Source organism: Mya arenaria, chromosome 4 (assembly GCF_026914265.1).
Source record: "Mya arenaria isolate MELC-2E11 chromosome 4, ASM2691426v1".
In the NCBI taxonomy this organism is placed as follows: Eukaryota; Metazoa; Mollusca; class Bivalvia; order Myida; family Myidae; genus Mya; species Mya arenaria.
Genome location: NC_069125.1, coordinates 64,568,626 through 64,587,833, shown reverse-complemented (window position 1 = coordinate 64,587,833; position 19,208 = coordinate 64,568,626). Strand labels below are relative to the sequence as shown.

Genomic DNA, 19,208 nt, shown 5'->3' with positions numbered 1-19,208 from the left:
AATATAGTTAATTATATATATTTCGGCATGCAATTGAAATGCACCATACAAAGTATAATACTGTATATCTGTATAGGCCGTCGTGTCCGAGCTCTATTTTCATGATGCACCTGAGTATAAACAAATACATCACATGCGGTCAGCATACAAAGTCGATGTGCTCCGCACAAGACCCATGTCACTATCAAATATAAACATACAGTTTAGGTTGTGTTGGTGTAATTCATTACATTCAAACGCCGGAAAATACATTTGCAAGAAGTAAAAACGTCATTGAAATAAGTTCATGAAGTGAAAATAGCATTGCTTCTAGTCAATGAAGTGGAAAGAAAATTTGCAATAAATCCATATTGTAAAAATGGGTAGCAAAAATGCACCAAGTTCTTTGAAATAAATATAAAATAACCGTAAAATACAGGCCGTCAAACAATTGCTTATTTTTTAGAGTAAAACTATTTGGTTACTGGCGTTTTTTAACAGATACGAAATTCAATCACCTTGATACAATGTCAACAAAGTATTAACGAATTTAAACTACGAAGACGATGCAACCGACTGCTCACATGGTTTATCAAGTTTGTATAATAAGCACATTAATGTGAATTTAGTCCTTTGTATTATACATGTCAAGTACTCCTGTGAAAGATTATGTGTTTATAGAATAAACTTCGCTAAATTCTAGCGTTTACACAATTGGACTATATAGGTTATAAAAACTTGGAATGAATATTAATGTTCAGAGGTAAGCGTTTCTGTAAATGAATTGTTCAATTAAATAATGTAACCTAATGTCCTAATGGGGAATGTAGATTAATAGTTCAGTTCTTGTCAACTGGGAGAGGTTTCCTTCCCTTAGGCCACAGAATGTCAATCATGTCTCTGATTACTTTAGTCTTCTGGACATCCGACCTTGCAACAGGCTTCCAAGTCTTGCCCAACTATCAAACAAATTTTCGTGCTTCGTCTTCAAGCCTTTTTTGTAGCGGGCTCATAGTTACAATGCCGTGGCACATTCCCGGTGAAATACAGTAAATCTCTTGCTTTTAAATGATGGTTCTCCTGTAAAAAATATATATCTTGTTTGCCCCTTTCAATTAATACTGTCAATATATTTGTATAACAAGCCTTGTACGACAGCTATTCGGAGAAAATATATTTGTAGTAGCAGCGACCTTGATCTTTATCTCATGGCTCCCAATGTAGGTAATCACATAATCAACCCATACATCATTTCTATTTTAAGTCATTGCGCAAAACCTAGTTTTCTGTAGTTCGTTACAGCGGCCGCGGCCTTGAGACTACTGCCCAAAAACGATTTAAAGGTTTGTTGTCCCATTTGCTTAACAACAAATTTCATCAATATAATTATGTAATTCCTCACTCGAGTTATTAAGCTAGAAACATTTTCCTGTTTGGTAGCATCGACCTCGAACATCTGTTTGACTTGACGCCCTTACGCACGCTCGGCCACACGACGTACCCACATCTTTGGAAAGTTTGACGAATAAAATACATTATATTTAACATATCTATAAATCACTGTCTGCCGTTAATCTGAACCGGGATTTCTAATAGTATGATTGCTGTACCTTAATACTCACACTGTTATTTAATATGATCAGTACATTTGCATAGCGTTATTTATGAAATAAATGCTGTTAAGCAACATTTGGTAGTTTAGTAACGTAATATTTCACGGACAGTGGCAATGTGTTGAGTATGGACAGGGGCATTAGCAACACAGCAGCCGCATAGCCAAATATTGTCAAAATATATAGACGACACAGTTTAAAGACAGAATCGTTAAGATTAAAAAGAGCTCTTTGTAAAACATATAGCACATTAAACGTATACCAGAATGCTGAATGTACAGGTATTTCAAAATCAGTTCTTTGTACTGTTGATTGTTTTTAATTTAATTACGTCTGCATGCTCATCAAAACAAGTGTTGATTACCCTTATGACATCCTATTGTATGCATTTGTCAACATTTGTTTAGAATGTTTTAGGGTTTTTTTCTAGAATAAACAATATATGTATAGGATTTGAGAGAAAGTTTCCGGTGATTTGATTATACGGGAACATTTTTTGTTTGTATATAAAGTGGGGGCTTTAATAAAGTTGTGATATCTTTAAATGGCTGAAAAAATGCTAGAACATTTCTAAAACGTTCGGGTATGATTATATCTTTGGGTGAGAATTAGTATTTCAATCCTCTTTTTGAATTATTCTGAAATTATTATTAGATATAAGTATTGAACGTTTATTATTTCACTATGATAAAATTCTGTTGACATTCAAAAATATCAATGAAGTACTTCGAACTTTACTGATTATTCCAGGTAGTACTAAAATAACTTTTAAGAAACATGAGGTTAATGGTATTTTGTAGAATAAAGTTTGTTGCTTATTTCTCTTTCTCTGCTTTCTCTGATGTTCGTAAAAAACACATAATAAATAAAGAAATGATAACATCTATATTCGCCTCTTCCTCAACAGGAAGATGGACTCGCCCTTGCATAAGTGGCTCGTGCTCCTATCGGCAGTGATGGTGATGTCGGTTGATATCTCATTAACCCACAACACCGGCCAGATCTTCGTTGCCGTCATGGATAGGTTCAACAGCAACAGGGCTCAGACAGCCGTTATACAGTCAACGCTCATCGCTGTCCTCTTTGCAACAGGTTGGCTCAGTAATTCTGAATACAGGCAGCGAACACATACTGGCCCATTCCCACACGTTAATTGAAACGCACTAAGCTTTTATCAAGAAATGCATTCGAGTACCATTCAAACTTGTCGTTTTCTACGGGACCTTGCAATATAAAGCCCCGTTCTAATAATTAGTGAACATCTGGCGCCTAATTTATCTTAATGGTAGTTCGTACTTATTAAATAACTAAGTGCTGGATAATAATTTAAATACGCTTCCTATCTGGGTCAGCAGGTATCAAATACAACAAAAAAGAGTAATATTACAGTTCTGCATATCGATTTTAGGTTTTTAATTCTGTTTTGGTACTTATGTGGTCAAGGTTATATTTTACTTTGGTTTTAATAAGCAATCAAAGATTTTAGTGGGGTAAGTTCAGGGGGCAATATAATGCTGGCCATAATATAAAATTAATAGTGTAAAATTGTTTCTACGTCTTTGCTTCTCGTGACTACTCATGGAGTTACTAATTGTTAGAATTTGACTATCGGTTGTCAAATACACGGTATAATTGTTCAGTCCAGAGTTTTTGCCCTCCAAACTTATCAGTTTGATAAAGGTTACCAAGGGTCAGTGTTTATTAACACCTATGTGATCATCGGCGTAGCTCCAATAGGCACGGTAGGCCCGGGCCTACACATCGTTTCCAAAAATGAAAAATACAAAACGTCCAAATCTGCTATAAAAACTGAAAGGTAAGGGGGTGACAGATTATGCCTACTTGACATTCAAGTTAACACTCGAGGTTGACTAAGTTTGTTTTTTCAAAAAAGTTTAGTGCCTTATTTTGAAGACAGTCGAACCGTTTAACAAATCGATTCGATAATAATTTTACAGCAACCTGCAATCGCATGATTTTAATGAGCGTGTGTTTAACTCGGTTTTGTTTACGAATATAAGTTGCGAAGCGGGAGTATATTTTGAATGTCATTCAACATGTATTCCCCTTACTCCGACCCTGGAGATTCCGATGGATCGTGGAATGATGACTTCAAACTCAGACCTTTATCACAGAAGTGGAAGTTGGTCAGTGATTTCAAATTTCCATCGAGGTACGTGTGGCTGACAAATGTTTAAATGGAAAAGTTTCGGAAATTTCGGACAAAAATAATAAAACAAATTGTAGTAAGGAATTACATTATAACCTTAATATTTTATAGTTTGCATTATCCTGCTGTATGGATATATTATGTTCGTAGTTACTTTTTAGTTTAATAAACTTACACCCATTTATGTAAACAATAACGCTACACTACAGTTCTACAGCTCATTAATAATCAATCCCTCCTTTCCTTTTATCACAATGGCCTATTCACCTTTTCATCCGTCAAGAAAAATGTATAAATATATACTGCTTAGTACTATGTTTTACTGTTACTTTGCCCTTCCGTTCGTCCGTCAGATCGTCCGTTCGTTCACCCATATATCCAATTATGCATACGTCTGTACACACGTAAATGGGCTATGGTCAGGGATAGGATTTTAGGGTTTCATTTAATTGTTCAGTCTGTCATTGTTGGATAAAACCATACAACTGGATTGTGGGGTTAAAAAATATTGTGGGATTAAAAAGATAAAAATACAAGAACCCAGAATATATGTCTCGTCTCGTAAGAACGACCGTCCTAACACAATCCGTCCGTTCATCCTTCCATCGACCCATTAGTATATCCATCCAATTGTCCTTCCGCCCATCTCTCCGTTCCTGTCGTGATTTCATTCCTCCCACCATCCCCTCTTCCATCCACCCGTACGCAAACCAATCTACCCAACAGTCCGTCTTTACTCCGTCCATTAATCTGTCAATACATGCCCGTTAATACAATATCAAAAGATTTACAGTTATTTTGTCTATATTCTTTGGTGGCATATTACTGCCGTAAGATAACCTGATAGTGTTTGCGAATTGTTTCGTGTTAACCATTTAACTTTCGCGTTAATTATCTAGCTATCTAGTTACTATTCGCAATACTTTCAGTTTGGTAAAATAGATATCATAAGACTAAAACGCCTTTAGAAGCCAGCTGCTGTTTCAACGCATCTATCTCGCTAAAAAGACGCTTCTCATCTCCATGGGCCCTTTTCTCTTCAACTTGCCGTCGTAAAATGTCCCTCTCTTTCAGCAGTTCGTCGAAGTCAAATTCGTTCGATTTCCTTGTCGATTTTGCTCTTGGAGTAAGTTCTAGCAATTCCCGAGACAATAGCTCACCCTTTTCCTCTAGGTCGCGGATGGAACCCTCAACATCCACCGCGTTCTTCAATCTCGCACCACCAGACGCCATTTTTCAAATTTAATATCTTATATCTACAAATTTAATATCTTAACCGCTCGGCTGGGGGCGCGCTTAACAATGATTTAAGCGCTAAAAACAACGCCACCTATCAGAGAATTATGGGAAATGTGTGACGTCAGAGAGCGCTTAATAAATGTCTAAATACTTAAAACAGGCTTGGAAGGAATGACGAAATTCTTGCAAATTATCTTGCAAATGTTCAATCAAACGCAAATTACACTTCGTCGGATATTCAAAACGCACTGTTGGGTATCTGCGCCGATCAAGTTGTCAGTACAATTATATCTGACTGTAAACTGTCTGGTTTCTTCTCTATTATGGCTGATGAGGCAACTGACTGTTTAACAAAGGAACAACTTTCTGTTTGATTTCGTTTTGTTTCAAAGGTAGAAGAGAAGCATGTCGTTCGTGAACAGTTTTTAGGGTTTGTCACTTGCACTTGTCAATAAAGGGAGTATATTTGGCACAATGCATACTCGAATATCTGCAAGGCTCTGGCTTAGATATTTTGGACATTCGGGGCCATTGTTATGATGGCGCAGAAGCATGGTGGACAAGTGCTATTGTGTTCAAGCACTCATCCGGATTACCACTCACTAACTACACCCATTGCAAGTCGCATTGCCAAAAGCTGTCATTGGTTCATAGCTCCAAACTTCTATGCGTCAGAACCATGATGTCTACAGTGCAATGCCTTTGCGTTTGACTATTCTGCAAAACGCCTCACAGCATTTGCAGATGAATTGGCAAAAGACGTTGTTACAAAGCAAGCGATGGAAGGCCGACAAAAGTTGAAGACCTTGTGTGAAACAAGGTGGACGAGCAGGGCAGATGCGCTTCGTACATTCAAGAATGCCTACCGCGTTGTCTTCCATGCCCTTTATCAGGAAGCTGTGACCTTAGCTGACGAGTACCAGGTACATACTACATGTATTTGCATGTTGATTGCATGTGGTTGCCGATAAATATATGTATTGATCCATTGGTGCATATAGCAAAGCTTCTTAACGCAATAATTAACAATTCAACGGAACACAAATGATAAAAACGTATTTGTAACAGTCGTGAAAATGCATCGTGTTTTTGCCAGACTGCAGACTGATAATTTAAAAAAATGTGCTAGCTGCTTTGATATTTCGATATACATTTAATGAGATCCGTATTTAGATATACGCGGTAAACTTCTATTAGGTACTTTGCATTCTTTTACCGAATGGTTTAATCGATTCGGCCATTAACGATATCGATCGAATGTTATATTTTTGTTTTACCTATATTTACCCAACAGTGCCACGACAAGCAACCAGACAGAGAAACAGGGCGAACTATGGTGTACAGGACCCGAGTCGGTATTGGAAGGTTTCCGTCTTCTACGTTTTTGTTGACCACCGGCTTCAAGAAATGGATACTCGTATCCTGAAGAATGAAGAGCGCTTCCAGGCTCAATGGTTAATTCCGACCAAATTTGAAGGTTTCCAGCCGGCCAATGTGGACAGGATCTACGAGGCCTATGAACCAGACCTACCCAAGACTCAGCAAGAGTTCAGCGATGAAGGAAGGAGGTGGATTCTGCGATAGCAGGTGAATGTTGCTTTTGACACTGCTGGCGACACTCAACAAGACATCGGAGGCAGCTTATCCCTGCACATACATTACACTGCAGATACTGCTGACCATGCCTGCCACATCCGCCTCATGTTAGCGCTCCTTCAGTTCCATGAGGCGTATCGAGACATACCTTCGTTCTACAATGACCGGAGAGGCTATTCTCACTTGGCGTCCTCCATATTCATCGCGATGTTGAGATAGACATAAATAAAATCATAAACACTTTTGCTTCAGTCAAATGCGGGAACTTGTATTTCATTTAAAGACCCTCGATTTATCATCGTAAATAAAACCAACTGGACACGCGTGTTTAACCATTACATATTTTCCATTTTGAAGCTTGTTTGACAAATTAGTATCAAAGTTTTGTATTTCAGTTCTGTAACTGTACATCACACGTAAGACAAAAATAAATTTTAGTAAAGTGCATTATGAAGCTATTTTTGATGATTAAAACGGCTCCAGATACACGCCAAATTGCACCATATCGGATCTATAGTTTAAAAAAATCTCGGGGGAGGTCCCCCAAACCCCCAAGTGGGCCTATTCTTCAAAATAATTAGTATCAAAGTTTTGTATTTCAGTTCTGTAATTGTACATCACACGTAAGACAAAAATAAATTTTAGTAAAGTGCATTATGAAGCTATTTTTGATGACTAAAACGGCTCCAGATACACGCCAAATTGCACCATATCGGATCTATAGTTTAAAAAAATCTCGGGGGAGGTCCCCCAAACCCCCAAGTGGGCCTATTCTTCAAAATAATTAGTATCAAAGTTTTGTATTTCAGTTCTGTAATTGTACATCACACGTAAGACAAAAATAAATTTTAGTAAAGTGCATTATGAAGCTATTTTTGATGACTAAAACGGCTCCAGATACACGCCAAATTGCACCATATCGGATCTATCGTTTAAAAAAATCTCGGGGGAGGTCCCCCAAACCCCCCTACCAAGTGGGCCTATACTTCATAATAGGCCCAGCTACGCCCCTGGTGATAATGATCTAAAGCAAAGCAAAGAGTTATAAATACTGACTGCCCAGCTGGTATTAAATTTCTAACCCACATGTTTCTGAGAACCGAGCTGTACATTGTATTTTCACTTGTTTTTGTCGTTCAGAACATTTCAGAACAGATCTAGTATACTTAAATTTTTAAGTGGAAGAATTAATTTTATTGCATTTCTTTAAAACAATAAGACAATCAAAATTTGCATACAACATTGAACACTTCAATGTACATGGAATGATCATTTCAAGGCCAGAGTAGGGGCATTTTTCAATATTCTTTTCTTAAGTTCATTTATCTATTTGTACTTTCTTTGAGACTCATATGCTATAAACATGGATTACTAAAATTTCAAATACATTAAATTTTCATGAAAAGCTATCACACTCTTATTTCAGCTGATACTTTGAAAGTTAACACATTCTTGATTCTTATTATTTTAAGAATGCAAAACAATCGTGAATATGTGCAGTTTAAATGTTTTCTGACAGGATAACATTTTTTATTTCTTTTAAATTACTGCAACATAATAGTGAAAAACAGTTGTAATAAATATTGATATTGATATCGTATGTGAATAAAATTAGCTTCATCATTATGTCTAATGTTCTTTTCAACAAAAACTAATGGCATTTTATTAAAAAAGTCAATGTTATCAATTACCATATAAACGCAAAGTTGCATACTTGGCATAAAAACGCAACATATCGTAATGATTAGATGACATAACTGCTTCATAATGTACTTCATACGGACATACAATACTACGCATTTCAAAATGAAGGTCAAAATCATTTGAGTGTGAAAATGCAAATATGGTCAATATCGACAGCGCTGTTTTGATAAAATCTTCGTTTTGTTTGAAGTCATAACATAAATACAATCACAAAATAGCTAATACACATATCTCCTTTCCCATATTAAAAGTCAAGTCAACCATACAATGTCCCTACTTAAGCGCATCCAGTGCTAAACAACCTGAAATGTTTTATGAGTCTCATGTAAGCCCATTCAGCCGAAGGTATGACCTTTTATGTCAATTTTGTGTTTACCAACATAATGTGTTAATATTCTAGTATCAAACAACCCAATAAACATCTTTCCCCAGGTCGAAGCAGTTGTAAGAAAGCAAATCTGTGTTTCTATAAGTCCACTGAATCACTCAAACCCCATGAGGCCACAATTTCAAATTGTGTCTTGTAGACAAAAAAGGTCTCCAGCGGCCCTCTGCATCCTTATTGTGGTCACAGACAAGCCGACTCATGATCAAACAAACCCGAGACGGGCTCTAAATAGTCAAGCCAGAGCTCATTCAACCTCATTATGGCTACCATCAACCCCTATCTACCATACAGTCACCACAGACAGACTGTTCTCAAATCCACTGTGGTCCAATAAACATTTTGTGCCAAACAAACAATAAGGGGCTCTATAAAGCTCTATATATGAAGTGCCCAATTGACAATAGTTTTGTAATGCAAGTACTTGAGACCATTTAGTGTAAAGAAATCACGTCAATTACATGCCCTGTAAATCTAAATTCTGCTGCAATGAGGTTTATCTAGTGTCAAACATACCACAGTAAGGCTCTTTTACATCCAACTCAGGTAAAACAAAACATAAATGCAGCTACATTTAAGTCCATCATGTGTCAAGCAAACAGCAATGCAGCATAACAATCGGTATTCTTAACTACAGAAGGCTTCTACACGAATCGTTCCGGGGTCTGACGATTCCTTTTATGGATACAGCCAAGCATATCCATAGATAAACAAACTTCAGAGGGTCTAATCATAAGCTAGTCCAGTTCTCTATTATTCAGAGCCAAACAAACGCATGTGTAGCTCTAGTAAAGCCTACTCATGCTACATTGACCACATTTTGGCAACCACAATGCCAATTTAAACCCAAACAAGCTCATGTGCAGCTTTCATTAAGCATTTTCAGTGCCTAATACACCATATCAGTAAGGCTTTTATAGCAAAGCATACTAAGTTCAGACGATTGCTTTGACCTTTGAATTGAAGGTAGGGTTTTAATGGCGACACTTCCTCATTCTATGCTGGTCACTTTTTTTTCAAATTCGACCATCAAAATATGGACTTGACAAAAACGAGACAGACTGACAGACACATACTTAGATTAGAAGGCTGCTGTGACCTTGATCTTGAAGTTAGGGGCACGGATCTTGAAGGTCTGGTGTTGAGCTAATTGTAACTGTATTTTATAATTCTATAAATAATATACTACAGGGAAGGACATTCAGGTGTACAATCCATAATTCATACAGTGCGAGTTTCTCCCTTCTGCCTGCACTGTTCTAGAAGTGGATCAAGATAAATATACCAAGAAGCATTGTATGTAAGATGGAATAACATTTATCCTTTATCTTATCCATTAATATATAACTCTAATAATTTCACAGACATATATCGGTGTTAATACTCCAACTTCTTGGTAAGGTGGGTCATTTTTCTCTGTACATATATGTTTTTGTGTGTAAGTTCAAACAATATCTAGCCTTGCGCTTGTCAATCATATACTTCTGAACATTCTAAAGACTCTTATTTCCATATAAGGCTGTTATGGATAATTGGTTTGAATATGTACATTAGTAAATAATTTGTTAAACTCTCTTTTAAAAGCTATGAATCAATTGAAAATATATTTTCTATACTACAATTATTGTGTTCACATTCTCTTAAAATTGTAGTTGATATGCATAATAGAATAACACACAAGTATAAAAGTTTAGTTGCATCTGAATATAACCTTTTGCTATGATGCCCGTTTTAAGAATATGTATTGAGGTGGGTTGGGTTGTGAGTCGGTTTAGAGTGGTGAGTGAGTGAGTGGATGGGCGGGTGTGTCGGCCAGTTGGATGGATGGGCGGGCAGGCGTGAGAGTGAGCGAGCGAGTGCCATGCCATCATTTATATGTTGTTGTTTTCTTATTATCACATAAAGGAATCATCGCTCAAACCGTTCAGCACCATCAGTGCTTTGATTATACATGCACTTTATTTATGACAAACTCAATGCTAACATAGTGAAATTGGTCAGTACAAGAAACATCTAAGAATACACACAGTAAATAGCCCAGCGGGATGACATGCTAAGTGGTGATTTATTGACTGGTTTAATTTCATGGACTGATAAGCCCTTTACTCAAAATGAGGAGTTTGGGAGGCAATTTCCCTGCACTGTGTTATTATGTATTCAACACTGGCCATATTTACATCAACTAATTTCAACCAGTTCCAAAATGCCCAAACCTGAGTAACAAGTGAATCCTCAGACGAGACGATTGATATTTGTGCCTAATCTGGCTACAGGAAAGACATGGCACAGCCGCCTTGAAGAGATCTTTGATCCTTGAAAAAATAGTTGCTTAATTTCGCCTTGTGTCACTTATTCTCCGTACATAATTATGTTTACATGTAAAATTTATATGTAAACGTATTACAGACGTTCACCTAATTCTGAAAATATTATGATCACTAGAGTGAGTTCCCTTGCAATTGTGTCATATTCTATGAAACAACTTAAACTAAAGAGAAGCGCTCTGTTCAACAGAATACAAACGCCATTTAAAAATACCGGTCACTCTGAGCACTGCTTTGTATATGCGAGAAATATACATATACTCGTGCTTAAGCGGTCAACGCATACCGCCTACGTGTTACCAAAGTCATGACTGGTAAAAACATACTTGATACGTAGTAAAATTCACCATTACTGATTCTTGCAGACGTACGATGTGTCAGACGTTCAGAGAGCTCAACTCCAATGTGACATGTTCGTCTATATCATTTCAGGTTTATTGCATGGTATAGCTGCCCATAAGTATGGCCCTCTAATGGTAGGATTGTGGGGAGGGTTCGTCATGGTGGTCGGCATGATCGCTTCGGTATTCGCTAAATCGGTCACTCATCTGGTGGTCACCTTTGTGGCACCAATAGTTACATCTTCTATAAGCAAATTACTATATATATATTTATATGTAATGGTTAATACTGTATTGTGTCAAATGAAAAGAAACAATATAAAGCCAATATTTGTATATTGTTATAAAGGTATCGGAACCTCTGCGTTGCTCCTGACGGCCATGACAGCGGCTGGCCAACACTGGGAGGGTAATTCTCACAGACCCATCGTTCTTTCCTTGATATCAGCGGGAAGCGGACTCGGAGGGACAATATATCTGTATTTGATAACCACTTTGAAGTACGTCTTGTCCGTGTTAAATATTTTGTTGATGCCATAATATGTAAAGACTTAGTTAAAACATAGTGCAATTATTCATCTCTGTTCATCGGAATGCTTTAACATAATCAATTCTTGACAAAATTAGCACTTCTTAAGCCTGTGTCGGAGTTCAAGTTGACGGTGTTTCACTATAATGTTCATACCTTGAATATAATACGTGCACACGAAGGATTGCTATTCGGATTTTTACATGCAAACATACGTCTTACTGCAAAAATATCGCAACTTATTTAGGGCATATGATATAAAGATGTAAATAATATTAGATTATCACACATGTAGTATTTGATGCGCATCTGCTATAACTCCTTGATTGCTTTACTAATTAAATGCAATATGTTACATTTGACATTAAAGGGAAAACTATGGACTTCCAGGAGTGTTCCTTGTTTGCTGGAATATTTGCCAACACATTTGCTATCGTTCTCCTCTGGAGGCGACCTAACCGGATATTGCAAAGAATTAATACCATCGACGCAATTAAGGACGACACACATAACAACGATGTGATTGATTCTGAGAACACTGAATCAAAACTAAACAATACGAACAATGGCAATAATATTTGGAGTATCACAAAATTTGAATATACTTTGCCATTTGAAAATAGAAAAAGAAGTTTACGCAGCAGCTTAATAAAAGTCGAACAAAACAGTACAGTTAACAAGATGCCAATGTCACAAAGCGACAGTGACGGGATAACTGTTTGTGAAAGTCTCAAACATCTTGTTCGGAGTAAAGTCTTTATGGCATATAATGCTGGGTTATGTTTTTCATACCCGGCTTTATTTATATACATGATATTTGTTGTTGATATATTTACTGACAAAGGGTTGTCTGAAAGTAATGCAACTCTAGGACTCACCCTCTCCAACATCATAAGCTCTATTGCAAGACTCTCTGCTGGTTTCCTTTTAAAGATTCCAATGATTAAACCGCTTGGATTGCCAATGGTTGCAAATGTCGCCGGCATTTTTGGAATGCTTACAGCAATCTACTCCGAATCTCTGGAGTTATCTATCGTATCTCTCTGTGCCATTGGTCTTAGCATTGGTTTAATGGATACTGCCTGGAGCGTTACGACAGTTGATCTGGTAGGAGTGAAACATCTTCCAAATGCGATAGGGTTGTCGTTCGTATCAAATGCACCTGGAAATATCATTGCAGGACCTATCAGCGGTATGTATTACCCTTCCTTTTGCAATCCAAACAACACGTCTGCGAGTGTATTTGTAGTGTTATCAATTTATCTTTAGTTTATATGCACTTTTACTATGTAGTCATTTAACATTATTCTGATACGATTCCAATACGGTTATATATTTTGACTCGTTCACAGCTGAGAAAACCATATTAAACGTGCCGTAAGCCAGCCAAATATGGTTTTCCTGGCTTTGTACAAGTCCAAATATATATCCCTGCTGTACAAGCTAGTGTTAAAAATCGTGTATATACTTTGCCTTCAATACTTTAATGTCAGATTATTTTCTATAAGAGTATTTCGTTTTTTTTTTTGTTCAATTATATAGCATTCTGGCAACATTTTGACGTTTTGTGTGTTGCAGACGATTTATGTCACTCCGTCTCTGTCTGTCTAGCTTTTCATTCGGAATTATTTTCACGCCGTTCGTCTTTATCGCTGGTTTAACATGTGACGCTTAAATCGTACACTTTGATATTTGTACGAACATGTAATGAAATGTATTGTACGGTTAAGTGTTGCAAAGGAGACCCTACAAAAAGACGTATGAACTAAATATCCATATAATATATTAGCATTTTAATACGCTTTTGTTGCAGGTTACATTCGAGACCAGACAAAGACGTATACGGTGCCTCTGTACTGCTCAGCAGCGTCAATATTTCTTGGATTGTTCATGTATATTCTCGCTCAAATATGGAAGTCGGCTGAGGAAAAAAAACAATATTCCTCACCTATCCAACAGTCTACACGAATGTGAAACCTTAAAGCCTTCACTGCGACAATTACAGTCTAAGAGTTAATGTAGTCCCATATTAGTTTGATGCAGTATACTTACGTAATGTTTAAGTAAAATAAAGCAAACTGTAGTAGAAAGTTGGCTACTAACTTGAAAACGATGTTGATTAAACTTTTGAAACATATATTGAAAAATAAAATCGACACTAAAATACTAATAACAATTAAACTAAGAAGAGGATTAACTCTGTCCGACTTACAGAAGCATTGCATTCTTGCATTGCGTGTAAACGTCGGACATTCGAGCACCCGTTACACGTGATTTGTATATATTGTGGTATATTTGGAATTGTTCATCCTTTTAATCATGATTCAGAACTGCTTTCGATCAAGTAAATGTTTAAGTTCTTTCTCGGTAATTCAAATGTGAAAGATAACGCAAACTATTTCATACCTATATAACATATCATGTAACTCTAAACAACATATCGAGAGGAACTCTATACGTCATGCTGTCGTTCAATTCATTTCAAGATATTACGGTTATACGCCTAGGAGGTTGTTGGCGCCTCGTGAAATCCGAATCTGCAAATGATCACCACACACATACCAACGTTACTTCGTACTCTATTAAATTTTTGCATCCTTTCAATCCATTTCAATACATATTTTTATTTCAAATGTCTTTGTGAATACTTTATATATAATGTTGAATAAAATGTGTTTGAATATAGCAAACCTCGTTGCAGATTTCAGCTTTCAGCTTTCCCACACCCTCGTCCCTCTTATCGCCTGGTCTTGTACCCATTTGATATGGTGAGGAGTCAACTGTCATTATTTTTTTTTAATGACATATTATGTCGACATCATTTGACCATGCTAATGTTATACATACAATAGCATCTAGCCGTTGGAAAGCCAGAAAACGATCCGGAAGCAGAAACAGAAGCGAAACCAATAACAAGGTGGTTTATGAATCAATGTAAGGGCACGAAGTTGAATGAGTTATATCTCATCAAGGGTATATTTGATTTATGTAAGATACAATAGTCATTCTGTCTTAGCTCTTCAGGTCTGGAGTAGGGTATGCAATGCTAATGTTTTCTGAACTTATTGTGTGTAACAAAACCATGATTTATTGGCTAAATGAAACCTCAATCATGTGAACTCCGACAGTGTTAAAGGGGTATATTTAGTGTCCAGGTAGTGTCCATGTAGTTTTAAAAAAATACGATCATAAAGTGAATAGATTTACACTCATCCCGCTGTTTGTTAAACCATTTGGCCCATCTCACCTCTTAATGAAGTACGTCTCCAAGTAATCACTACGTATAAACATATTCAGTTTTCATATGCAATTGTGACAGTCTCACTGACATGGAATATGGAAGAACCCGATTTTTACTGCACACCCTAAGACTAGAGTAGTGATTTGGTTTTAATAAAAGTAGGATGTCTCTGCTTCTATATTTTACAGTGTCAGCTTAGACGACAATAAGATAATAAGATAACAAACAGAATATAAGTTGGCAAGATAGCAAGTACATGTACACCATAAGCTCGAGTGAGCTTTTGAACAGACTATAATTTAACATACAGAATAAGGTTTTAACAAATGTTTGAAAACTGCAATGGCAAATATGCGATGCTGAAAATAATCTGATAATTCGAAATTAGAGTACACGACAATTTCATTGATGGAATTGATGATAATAAGAACAGTGTAAAAACAGTGTAGTAGCACTGCTATGTGATATTCTTCTTAAATATATAATAGTAGCGTGAATGATAGGTGCCAAGCTAAGGTGTCAATTAAAACACTTAAATAAGTTAGTTTAACCGCAAAAGAGTAACAATATAATGATTTAAATTTGTTGTAGTGCACAAGGTTGGCAGCTATCACAGTTATAAAGTTGATATTGCATATATTGTGACATATCACAAATTGATTGATATATATGTGCAACATACATAAAATACTAATTATGACAGAAGCACAGAACTTCTAAAAAGTCAAACCAGAAAAGCACCAATTGACTCCAAGTTTCAGCTAAACATTAACAACAGTATCAACAACAACAATAATGAGAAGCATAAGGTCAAAGCATTTGAATCATCCAATAATAAGCAACTAGCTACAAACAACTACACACAAGAGGATACACAAATTATCGCTTTACAAAGACATTTTAGCATACAAACATAAACACACAGACACAAATAGTAATAAAACACACAGAGCAAGCACAAGTATGCATTAATACTTCACCGGTGCTAAACTAAACTAAACTCAACCGACTAAACATACTCACAAGCATTGCACTTGCAGTCCTTTCCACTCCGAGATTAGGATTCTAAATTGGTTGACGCTAGAGCAGGTCTTGGAGTGGGCTGGCCGTGAATTCAAGAACACCGGTGTAGCATATTGCCGTATGCGGTTGGTATATATATTTGAATATCTAAAGTTTGTATGTGTTGATATTTTGACAACAGTGTCAGTGATATCAGTGGATCAATACTGTTTACAATTCTAATATTTTCTAGAGCCATAGTCTGCATTGTGTATTATTTATAAGTTAAATTTGACAAGTATTGCAGTGTGGTTGAATAAATAAGCATCATATACAAATCTGATAATTATCTCATGCATCTTCTTCATTATCTTAGTGTTTTTCAACGTACACAAATGCCCAGCTAATAAACAAAAGATATTTTTTTGACAAAAGTATACAAAAGTATACAATAAAGTAAGTCTATTTCATCTTTTAGATTGTGACCTTTTCTTTTCCTTACTAATATTAATACTGATATGATTATCGAACTTGCAGTCAATGTCCACTCCCAACATTTTGACAACTTAATCACAAGATGTTTGCTTCAATGACTGAAAAATAGAGATCTGCTGGCAGTTTTCTTGCCCACAGAAATAGCCTGGAAATTGTCAGCGTTGGTCTGCATACAGTCATATTGGAACCAGTCAATAACGACGCTGCTTTCATTGTGTAGCACCTTCATACGTTCGCCAAACTGAGGAGGAGAGGATGGAATGATATGTTGTCATCATCTGCATAGTTGTATAGGAAGCCCCGCTGGATAAAATCGAAAAATAATCACCAATAAAACAAGCAGTGGCCCTAAGATAGATCCTTTACGAACACTGTTTTGAATGTCTGCTTATGAACTAACAATACTACCTACATTAATTTGTTGATTTTGACAGACAATTGAGACTCAGCAATTTGGTTCAGCTGTCAGAAAGTTCAAATGCAGCCAGTTTTTGAAGTACAAATGAGATAGGCAGTCGGCCAAATGCTTTAGACAAGCAAATGCGGATGGCAGCAACATTTTCATTTTCTAACACAAATTAAGTTTCCAGACCACAAGGAGTCTCATCAATGTAGTTTGGCAACCAAAAATCAAATTAGAAAAATCTTACTAAAAAACAGACATTTGTTTATATTTATTTAGTAACCTTTTTGAAGTTCTCAGGACTTATTGATGTATTTCAAAAATTTAACAGTTATCTTATCTGCCCCAATTGCCATCTTCAAGTTTAATGTTATTATTATTGTTGAAATATTGTTGAAATGATGTTCTCATCTGTATATTTAAAATCAAGGTGTGTAAAACCTATAGCACTAATCATGTCTTGAAATTTAGATAAGTTTGCAACAATTGTAAAAAATCATTAAAAAATCTATGTAACACTATTTTTATCGGGTTAAATATTTTTTTATCATTTATGCGTAAATAAATGTTTGTTTACGATTTCCGAACTAACTTTATTTTTAGACCAACCCAATACCGCCTTAATAAATATATGTTTTCCTTTTTCGGCTTTTTACAATACCAGCGACGATAATACTGTGTTGTTCTACAGCATTAATAGATCTATAGTTTTCGGTAACATAAAAAAATACTAAGAAAAAATTTGGTTTGTTATTTCCTAAAAAACATTTCATTAACTTCCGCCGACCTATCTCTGAAAGTACATGTTCATTGGGGTTTTTTGTCACACAATTTATAAAGAATCTTGCTGACCTATTATAATCCCAGTTGTTTTTTGTTTCGATATATTAGATACTTGTGATAATACATTTTCTTCTGTAATATAGCCTTACGTAGGGATCTATTCATAACAGGTAGTTGTTGTTTTTTGCCTATACGATGTATATATTTTGCTTGTGCATTTGTTTCTTATGAATGTCATGGTTGTTCAAACGATTATACACAGTGTTGATATCATCAGAAGTTTGAAAATCAATTTTCATCAGATCAATGTATAATGTGTTTATTAGTGGATTTTTTTTCTCGAGGAAATAACAAGTATTGGGCTATGTACTGATGTTGGGTAAGCAAGTGGGGTACAGTGAAGATAGTCGCAATGTAAACTAATAGCGTGTTTTATCTAAAAAAAAATGTAATATAAAATACAAATTGATGTTTTTTCTATGTTATTTACGTTTATTTATATCAGTTTGCTATTGTTTGTGTTACCAAGGTACAAATGGGAGTTTATTCGTGTAGAGGGTTGTGGGTGGCATTGATTCTAATCATTACTACAATGCAGAAGCATTCATCACTGTGTATAGGAACATTGAGCCATTCACCATGTTAAGGCTGATCAGGGAATCAGTGCCTGTGTTATTGAATTGTCAGTATTCAGTATACACAAATTAATTGGTTATGACACTGATCCCAGTAGCAAAAATTGTGCATTTCATATCGTTCATAAGTTGTTTTTATTTGTTAAAATGACATCTAATGCTTTATTATTTGCAAAGTCCATGTCTGAAACCTGCGATGTTTGAGGAAGCTGACGACAGGATAAAAGAGGAAAGGGAGGCAAAGAAAGATAGAAGAAAGATTGGTGAGAGTGAATTAAAGCCCTTGAAGAAACAGATATAATGCTGGAACTGATGTTTTACGAAGAAAAAATCTGGATACTGCTCATGAAATCTTCTCGGGTGTATTTCAATATCATCTAGGGTCACTAATTTGTGGATGTAGTACTGTTTTCATTACTATTTACATAAAGCACATCATTGAGAACAATAACGAGCGTTCAAGGAAACTTTCATCCTAAAACTGTTAGATATTTTGTTTTTAAGGCTTCGCTTTCAATTACAAAAGGTCTTGGTCGACAGTGACAGCAAACGGTAACATTGAACTATTACAGTATAATCGAACGGGAACATCACAGGCTGCCCTTTTTCAAAACTTATTAAATAGTTTTACACATACGACATGAAAAATTCATTTCATTTTTCAACAATACGTTTGCTGTTTTCACAACGGTAATATGTAATAATACCGTTCAATTGTGGATCTAAACATGGGACATAAATCGAACTAAATGGATATTTTTTGTAATTC

The 19,208-nt window shown here is 35.9% G+C and overlaps 1 protein-coding gene across 6 annotated transcripts; it reads left to right on the top strand.

Moving 5' to 3' along the window:
• Positions 1-578: 578 nt before the first annotated feature.
• LOC128232848 (monocarboxylate transporter 14-like) lies at positions 579-14,520 on the top strand. Of its 6 annotated transcripts, none has more exons than XM_052946619.1 (5): positions 579-742; positions 2,500-2,684; positions 11,701-11,851; positions 12,271-13,072; positions 13,694-14,520. In XM_052946619.1, exons 1-4 carry the CDS (start codon positions 723-725, stop codon positions 12,401-12,403), a joined length of 489 nt encoding a protein of 162 aa, XP_052802579.1. In that variant the 5' UTR covers positions 579-722; the 3' UTR covers positions 12,404-13,072; positions 13,694-14,520. The 6 variants fall into 6 exon arrangements, with proteins under 6 accessions (XP_052802579.1, XP_052802573.1, XP_052802577.1 ...); XM_052946613.1 differs by having other exon boundaries at positions 12,251-13,072; XM_052946617.1 differs by having other exon boundaries at positions 11,443-11,851.
• The last annotated feature ends 4,688 nt before the right edge of the window (positions 14,521-19,208 follow it).

What these genes read in the sequence shown, in the direction of transcription:
- LOC128232848 (XM_052946616.1), top strand. Translation starts at nt 12,259, where the DNA reads ATGGACTTCCAGGAGTGTTCCTTGTTTGCTGGAATATTTGCCAACACA. An exon ending in CATTGCAGGACCTATCAGCG is followed by an intron (nt 13,073 to 13,693) that starts GTATGTATTACC and finishes CTTTTGTTGCAG; the next exon opens with GTTACATTCGAGACCAGACA.